The following is an 8,174-nucleotide window of genomic DNA, read 5'->3' as shown; positions in this document are numbered from 1 at the left end:
CCTTTCCAGCTCGCTCGTCGCACTCACATTGTCAGGGCCGCTGCTCGGAGCATTCTTGGGATTGGATTCGTGCGGATGGGGTAGTGAAATGATATGCAATCACTCGTCTGTACCGGTACTTTTCTCAGCTGGAAGATGCAAATGCATGCACAGCAAAGAGAATTAGAAACCCCTTTCGGAAAATTTACTCCCGATACATGTAAGGGAGCAACGAGGCGCGCTTGCTCGAAACCACCACGGCGGCGAGGTGCCAGCAGCAAAACAAAAACATGATGAAAATGCGGCAAACGGAGAAGCGCTTTACAATCGAACATCATATACGAATGACGAAGAGAAGAAGGAAAGAAACAAGATCAAGCACAAAACAAGATCAGAGGAAACTGGGAAGTTGTTATAACTACGAGTCGTCAAAAGGCGAGATTGAGTCTCTCAATGAGATCAGATCGAGTCATCAGCAGAAGAGGGCTTCAGGAATAGATGAAAGGGAGTTACCATTCATTACTAGGAAGCAGGTGGAGACTTGCTTAGAGACTTGTCGGTTTGCGAAAAACAGTTTTCATCTTCCAGAGTTGGTGCAACTTGCGAGTCCACGAGTTCGAGGTCTGTCACGAGAGGGATGGTGAAACAGAGAAATAGAAATCGCAGGAATTACCTGACTGAGCTTGATTCTCCTCGCTTTCTTCCTCTCCAAACCCCGATGCCTTTTCTGCATGAACCAAGGATTTTTGACCTGAAACGTCATAATCCGACAACTCGTTGGGAAGTTCATCTTGATTCTGCAGCCTAAGTTGCTCTTTTGCCCACTTGGCTTGTTTAGAGACAGCTCCTGTGTCAAAGGTCGTTTCTTTTGCCCTTTCTTGGTTGGCTCGAGCGCTCAACTGCTCACGCGCCCAGCGCGCTTGTTGAGAGACGGAATTGGAGTCGAACTTCTCTTTCTCCACCTGCTGATTCTTCGCTTGCGCGTTCAGCTGCTCACGCGCCCACTGAGCTTGTTTGGAGACAGCGGAGGAGTCGAAGTTGCTCTTCTTCTCTTGGTGCTTCTTCGACTGCTCGCTCAGCTGCACCCGTGCCCATTGCGCCTGCGTATGGATACCGTTGCTCGCTGGTGACGGGATGCTGCTGGTTGCCGTATCCTCTCCGTCTCCTGCTTTCTTGTCTGGTGTTGCTCCAAATTTGCTCGTCCCGGCCTTTGGGCTTGCGGCCTGCTGCACCTTTCTGCTGGTGTCCTGCTCGTCCTCTCGAGGAAAATCTGACTCAACCACATCAACCTCCTCCAGCAACCTTGAAACTACCATTACCTTGTGAAGGCTTCGCAGATTTCTGCTTAGATAGGAAGGGGAAACATTTGAACATTAGGTGTGCCTTTCTTCTTCCTTTTGTGTCTCTGGCAACTTTTGACGGATCTGGTCTGCATTGTACATGTAAGAGTTTCTCATCTTACTCAGGTACCTCCGTCTCATGGCAAACAGCATCTTTGCTTGTCGTGTCTGCTTTCATTTGTCTCTCTCTTCAGTCTTTGCTTTACCTCTTTTCGTTTATCCTCCTATCCTCACGCTCTACCTCTTGTCCTCTATCCTCCTATCCTCCTATCCTATACCTCCTACCCTCTGTCCTCTATCCTCTATACTCCTACCCTCTGTCCTCTACCTTCTACCTTTTACCTTCTCCCTCTATCCTTTACCTCCTATACCCTCTGTCCTCCTACCTTCTGTCCTCTACCTTCTACACTCTCCCTCTATCCTTTATTCCTCTACCTCCTGTACCCTCTATCCTCTACCTTCTACCTGCCTGCTACCTCTATCCTCTATCCTCTATCCTCTATCCTCTATCCTCTATCCTCTATCCTCTATCCTCTATCCTCTATCCTCTATCCTCTATCCTCTATCCTCTATCCTCTATCCTCTATCCTCTATCCTCTATCCTCTATCCTCTATCCTCTATCCTCTATCCTCTATCCTCTATCCTCTATCCTCTATCCTCTATCCTCTATCCTCTATCCTCTATCCTCTATCCTCACCCTCTATCCTCTATCCTCTATCCTCTATCCTCTATCCTCTATCCTCTATCCTCTATCCTCTATCCTCTATCCTCTACTCCTCTTCCTCTATCCTCTATCCTCTATCCTCTATCCTCTATCCTCTATCCTCTATCCTCTATCCTCTATCCTCTATCCTCCACCTCTATCCTCTATCCTCCACCTCTACTGCTCTATCCTCTATCCTCTAGATACTCCCCTCTATCCTCTATCCTCTATGCTCTATCCTCTATCCTCTATCCTCTATCCTCTATCCTCTATCCTCTATCCTCTATCCTCTATCCTCTATCCTCTATCCTCTATCCTCTATCCTCTATCCTCTATCCTCTATGCTCTATCCTCTATCCTCTATCCTCTATCCTCTATCCTCTATCCTCTATCCTCTATCCTCTTTCCTCTATCCTCTATCCTCTATCCTCTATCCTCTATCCTCTATCCTCTATCCTGCTCTGTTGCCATTGTCTGACAACCTTTGGTTTGGGGTGGGGTGGTATATCTCTCTAGTACCCCGCCCACACTTTTAAAAGCGATCTGACCCTACCCTACACTACCCTATCTCCATGGAGTTCCAACCTTCGGTTCGGGGTTGGAGGGGTTATTCCTCGTGCGAAGAAAATTAGCGGGGGGTGGGGAGTGCCAGGGGGGGTGTTACTAGATGTACCCCCACCCTCAAAGGGAAGCAACCCACCCCTCCCTCCCGTGCTATCAACACGTCAGTGAACCCACCGGCAACGGGAGTCAGTCCAACCACCTCAGTCAACTGGCCGGGCCCGGGGGCCGCGCTGCACTGCGGCAGTCCGGCGGCGTGACGGTGCCCGGGGGCTGGCCCGGGGGACCGGCTGAGCAGTGAACGTCCAGGCTGTGTGAGGCCCCGGAGAGGGCCGCCATGTCCGTGACCCGGCAGTATGATTGGCTGGTCAGACGGTACTTGACGGGCCGGCCACGCGAGTGCCTCAAGGCCAGAAGAAAGCAGAAACAAGCAAAAACGTCACTGGGCATAGGCGCACACAGCACTGCAACAAAAGCGATCACGGTACGGACTCACAAAAGTAACCCGGCAGCACTGCTGGCAACCAGACCCTTTTTACCTTCTGCCAGTCACTGAAATCTCCGAGTCGGTCTACACTCAGTGCCAGCCCACCGTCCGCGGGCCGCGCGGCAAGCCACGTAGACAGCACTGAGGGGGGCAAGCAACGAGCATCGTGATACCAGTACAGCTAAATGAGCCAATTTACTCACCGCGGCAATGCCCAAGGACCGGCCGCGGACCGGGCCGCGGCGGGACCCGGCCCGATGCCGGGGAGGAGCTGAGCAGGCGAGCTCGGACCAGCAGCAAGCACCCCAGTGGTGTGGACAGAGACGCCTCGCCAGCTCCGCGCCGGTCGTCGGCGCCACTCGAAGTGTTTCCCCCATCGGAGTCGGAGACCTCCGGCGAAGACTCCTCCTCGGGCGACTCGACAAAGTCCGAGGAGGAGCTGTCCTCTGGCTCGAGAAGTGCTAAGTTGCGCCCGCAAGGGCGTCATGCGCCTCGCACCAGACAAGAGCGCCTCCAGCGTCACAGCTGCATAGTGAGGCGCTGATAGGTGGCGGCGCGTTTGCGAGCCAAGACCTCAGCAGAATATAGGGGTGGTCCAACGTCACATCCGCCATCAAGCCCTCGTACTGCTCAGACCCTTGATCTCGGATTCCAGGGATGTGGATATCGCCCTTCCTTTTGCGGCCATGAGGATCGGAGGGTACCTGCCGTCGAGAACGAGGATCCCCCACTGTATCGATGACGCTCTGAAGACCAGCTTCGTTCAGCATTGACTCGGCGAATAGTGCGAGTGAGGTTGTCATGCGCCGTGGGAAGCTTGGACTCCGGGATCGGCGTTTGCAGGTCTGGAGATGATGCGCAGCAACGGAAGGATCGAGCTCGCGCTGACATCCATCACATTCCGTCGGACACTGGCAGATCGGCATGCCATGGAGATAGGATTTACTGGCAGAAGGTAAAAAGTGCCTCAAGCAAAATAAAGCAGGATCAAGCTAAACCGGCAGGCACACAGCGCACAGCGAGAAGCTGCACAAACACACACAAAACACAAGCCCGAAAAGAACCAGCACTGCTGGCACCCAGACGCGGCACCGCCAGCCCAAGCGCGAAGCCGCGCAGACAAGCAGCCGAAGGGTCAAGCAATCAAGCAACAAGCAGCAGGAGCATGCAGGAGGAAGAAAATCCCTTAGACGCGATACCCGGAAGCAGCCGATCGGACCACTGTCAGTCGAGACGTCCGAGCGCTGCCGCCACAAAGCGGGCGGCCGCGGACGGAGAAAGGGCAGCCGCCGACCGTTGAAGGAGCCGGCGTTGCCCGGGGGTCCGCCTGGGGCAGCGGACGGAGGGAGGCTGGACACAGGAACACGATACCGCTCGAGGTAGTCCTCCTCGCTAGCCTCCGAGTCAGCGGTAGCCGAAACCAACACCCGGCCCGTGACGGCGGCGACGCCGCGGCAATGCCCAAGGACCGGCGTGACCCGACCGATGCCGGCCCGAGTCATGCCGGGGAGGAAGCAGGCAAGCTCGGACCAGCAGCAAGCACCCCAGTGGTGTCGACGCTGCCACATGGAGGGCGGCGAGGTTGACCTCCCCCCACTGTCACCCGTCTTGTCATGCGCGTCTTCCCTCGCCATGTGCATGCTCGCGCTCAGCGCCTGCGCTGACCGATCAGCAGACGGTGATATCCTCACAGGCTTGCACAGCCGCAGGACACACTCGCTCAAGTCGCAGGATAGGGTCTTGCAGTCTACCATCTTCGCTCATTTTCCTGAGCGTGACCTGAGCCACTCTCCGATGCGAGTCTCGACCGCACCGCTATGCTCAGATGCTCGACCGCTATCTAGGCTGGTCACAATGGATTTACTGGCAGAAGGTAAAAAGTGCCTCAAGCAGAACAAAGCAGGAACAACTAGGACTTTTTACCTTCTGCCAGTAAATCCATTGTATCTCCATGGCATGCCGATCTGCCAGTGTCCGACGGAATGTGATGGATGTCAGCGCGAGCTCGATCCCTCCGTTGCTGCACATCATCTCCAGACCTGCAAACGCCGATCCTCCAAGCTTCCCACGCAACCTCACTCGTACGATTCGGTCGATGCTGAACGAAGCTGGTCTTCAGAGCGTCATCGATACAGTGGGGGATCCTCGTTCTCGACGGCAGGTACCCTCCCATCCTCATGGCCGCAAGATGAAGGGCGATATCCGTGTCCAGCCTCCCTCCGTCAGTATAGGCCGCAGGCTGCCCCAGGCGGACCCCGGGCAACGCCGGCTCCTTGTCGGCGGCTGCCCTTTCTCCGTCCGCGGCCGCCCGCTTTGTGTCGGCAGCGGACGTCTCGACTGACAGTGGTCAGTCGGCTGCCTCCGGGTATCGCGTGTAAGGGATTTTCTTCCTCCTGCATGCTCCTGCTGCTTGTTGCTTGATTGCCTGACCCCGGTTAGGCTGCTTGTCTGCGCGGCTTCGCGCTTGGGCTGGCGGTGCCGCGTCTGGGTGCCAGCAGTGCTGGTTCTTTTCGGGCTTGTGTTTTGTGTGTGATTGTGCAGCTTCTCGCTGTGCGCTGCGTGCCAGGAGGTTCAGCTTGATCCTGCTTTATTTTGCTTGAGGCACTTTTTACCTTCTGCCAGTAAATCCATTGTCCCACTTGGTCAGGTCGGCAGACGCGGCTACCCGAAATGTAAGGGTGGACCAACGTATGTAAGGGTGGACGAACGTCACGTCCGCCATCAAGCCCTCGTACTGCTCAGACCCTCGATCGCGGATTCCAGGGATGTGAATATTGCCCTTCTTTGTGGCGGCAGCGGACGTCTCGACTGACAGTGGTCAGTCGGCTGCCTCCGGGTATCGCGTCTAAGGGATTTTCTTCCTCCTGCATGCTCCTGCTGCTTGTTGCTTGATTGCCTGACCCTTCGGCTGCTTGTCTGCGCGGCTTCGCGCTTGGGCTGGCGATGCCGCGTCTGGGTGCCAGCAGTGCTGGTTCTTTTCGGGCTTGTGTTTTGTGTGTGATTGTGCAGCTTCTCGCTGTGGACTGTGTGCCTGGAGGTTTAGCTTGATCCTGCTTTGTTTTGCTTGAGGCACTTTTTACCTTCTGCCAGTAAATCCACTATTGCGTCGAGGAGGACTACCTCGAGCGGTACCGTGTTCCTGTGTCCAGCCTCCCTCCGTCCGCTGCCCCAGGCGGACGTATAGGATTTACTGGCAGAAGGTAAAAAGTGCCCCTCAAGCAAAACAAAGCAGGAACAAGCTAAACCTGTCACCTCCTGGCACACAGCGCACAGCGAGACGGACCCCCGGGCAACGCCGGCTCCTTGTCGGCGGCTGCCCTTTCTCCGTCCGCGGCCGCCCGCTTTGTGGCGGCAGCGGACGTCTCGACTGACAGTGGTCAGTCGGCTGCCTCCGGGTATCGCGTCTAAGGGATTTTCTTCCTCCTGCATGCTCCTGCTGCTTGTTGCTTGATTGCCTGACCCTTCACCCTTAGGCATCTGAGCATAGCGGTGCGGGAAGGCCTCAGTGAGGGGGTAGTAGCTCGAGACTCGCATCGGAGAGTGGCTCAGGTCACGCTCAGGAAAATGAGCGAAGATGGTAGACTGCAAGACCCTATCCTGCGACTTGAGCGAGTGTGTCCTGCGGCTGTGCAAGGTGAGGATATCACGCTGCTGATCGGTCAGCGCAGCGCGAGCATGCACATGGCGAGGGAAGACGCGCATGACAAGAGGGGTCACATTGCGCTGCGCAGGCGGAGGAATGAAGTGCTCATGAGACGAGTCGACGAGAGCGCGCAAACCAGGGATGTGTACCACAGATGCCGGGGGGCGTCCTGCGTCATCAGGCACAGCAGCCGGGGCAGGTGGGATCGCCGCGCCATCTGCAGCCGGTGCAGGAGCCTTCACACGACGGTAGAGGATCGCTCCAGCATTATGAACGAAGTCGTGCGCCTCAACGAAGAAGGTCGCCAGAGGATGCTTCTGGGCACGGAGAGATCTCGAGCAGTGAACGTCCAGGCTATGAGGAGAGGGCAAGGTCCGGGACATCGGCTGGTCAGAGTACCAAGCGAGGAAGCGAGCGATAGCCGTATAGTAAACAGCGGGGTGTAGACCCTCAGAGGGCGTGAACTCGTCCCCTCCCCGACTATACGGAAGCTCCCGCTTGAACCTCGCAAACTCTAGCAGGTCGGGATGCGCGGCGAGGTACTGCGAGGAAGGCCAGCGGTGGTATTTCTCAAGCGCCAGGTGGACAGAGAGGTCAAAGCGACGAATCTGTGATTGGACCCGCGGGAGAAACGGAGAAGACCCCTGGAGGAAGAAGCGCAGCTTCTGGAGATGGCTCGCCCTCACCAGCGTCTTGAACATGAAGCCATGCTGGACGAGCCCGAGCTTCGAGAGCTCTTCGTTGAGGGTAGAAACCTTCGCTCGGAGCTGACTAGCATGAAATCCATCCGTGCCGATAGGCAGGCCGCCAAGTGTAATCCCGCCAGTGACGACCTCGAAGGCATCGATACAGTCGGGGATCCTCGTTCTTGCCGGCAGGTACCCTCCCATCCTCATGGCCGCAAGACAATGGATTTACTGGCAGAAGGTAAAAAGTGCCTCAAGCAAAACAAAGCAGGATCAAGCTGAACCTCCTGGCACGCAGCGCACAGCGAGAAGCTGCACAATCACACACAAAACACGAGCCCGAGAAGAACCAGCACTGCTGGCACCCAGACGCGGCACCGCCAGCCCAAGCGCGAAGCCGCGCAGACAAGAAGCTCGACTGCTATCTCCATGGCATGCCGATCTGCCAGTGTCCGACGGAATGTGATGGATGTCAGCGCGAGCTCGATCCCTCCGTTGCTGCACATCATCTCCAGACCTGCAAACGCCGATCCTCCAAGCTTCCCACGGCGCATGACAACCTCACTCGTACGATTCGGTCGATGCTGAACGAAGCTGGTCTTCAGAGCGTCATCGATACAGTGGGGGATCCTCGTTCTCGACGGCAGGTACCCTCCGCAAGATGAAGGGCGATATCCACATCCCTGGAATCCGCGATCGAGGGTCTGAGCAGTACGAGGGCTTGATGGCGGACGTGACGTTGGTCCACCCTTACATTGGTAGCTCTGCCGACCA

The 8,174-nt window shown here is 56.2% G+C and overlaps 4 protein-coding genes across 4 annotated transcripts in view; all 4 read right to left on the bottom strand.

The window, feature by feature from the left end:
* The window catches only part of GUITHDRAFT_159189 (fructose-bisphosphate aldolase), a gene marked incomplete at its 3' end in the record, with an annotated part of 2,524 nt that extends 2,465 nt beyond the window's left edge, over positions 1 to 59 (bottom strand). The window contains exon 1 of the mRNA XM_005840665.1: positions 28 to 59. Within this exon, the coding sequence (XP_005840722.1) occupies positions 28 to 53 (26 nt within the window). The 5' untranslated portion in view covers positions 54 to 59. The remainder of the gene's footprint in view (positions 1 to 27) is intronic.
* A 442-nt stretch (positions 60 to 501) lies between these two features.
* GUITHDRAFT_100710 (hypothetical protein) lies at positions 502 to 1,295 on the bottom strand (the record flags this gene model as incomplete). The annotated part of the gene is made up of 2 exons (XM_005840664.1): positions 502 to 602; positions 653 to 1,295. 2 exons carry the CDS (start codon positions 1,293 to 1,295, stop codon positions 502 to 504), a joined length of 744 nt encoding a protein of 247 aa, XP_005840721.1.
* A 3,387-nt stretch (positions 1,296 to 4,682) lies between these two features.
* On the bottom strand, positions 4,683 to 7,604 carry GUITHDRAFT_100708 (hypothetical protein; the record flags this gene model as incomplete). Its single annotated transcript, XM_005840663.1, has 8 exons — positions 4,683 to 4,726; positions 4,763 to 4,850; positions 4,995 to 5,110; positions 5,157 to 5,408; positions 5,502 to 5,626; positions 5,684 to 5,879; positions 5,973 to 6,121; positions 6,532 to 7,604. 8 exons carry the CDS (start codon positions 7,602 to 7,604, stop codon positions 4,683 to 4,685), a joined length of 2,043 nt encoding a protein of 680 aa, XP_005840720.1.
* Positions 7,605 to 7,720: 116 nt separating this feature from the next.
* The window catches only part of GUITHDRAFT_100707 (hypothetical protein), a gene marked incomplete at both ends in the record, with an annotated part of 3,510 nt that continues 3,056 nt past the window's right edge, over positions 7,721 to 8,174 (bottom strand). Inside the window, one exon of the mRNA XM_005840662.1 lies at positions 7,721 to 8,164. Within this exon, the coding sequence (XP_005840719.1) occupies positions 7,721 to 8,164 (444 nt within the window). The remainder of the gene's footprint in view (positions 8,165 to 8,174) is intronic.

This window comes from Guillardia theta (genome assembly GCF_000315625.1).
Source record: "Guillardia theta CCMP2712 unplaced genomic scaffold GUITHscaffold_5, whole genome shotgun sequence".
NCBI lineage: Eukaryota > Cryptophyceae > Pyrenomonadales > Geminigeraceae > Guillardia > Guillardia theta.
The sequence above is the reverse complement of the archived record's forward strand: the minus strand, read 5'-3'. Positions and strand labels throughout refer to the sequence as shown.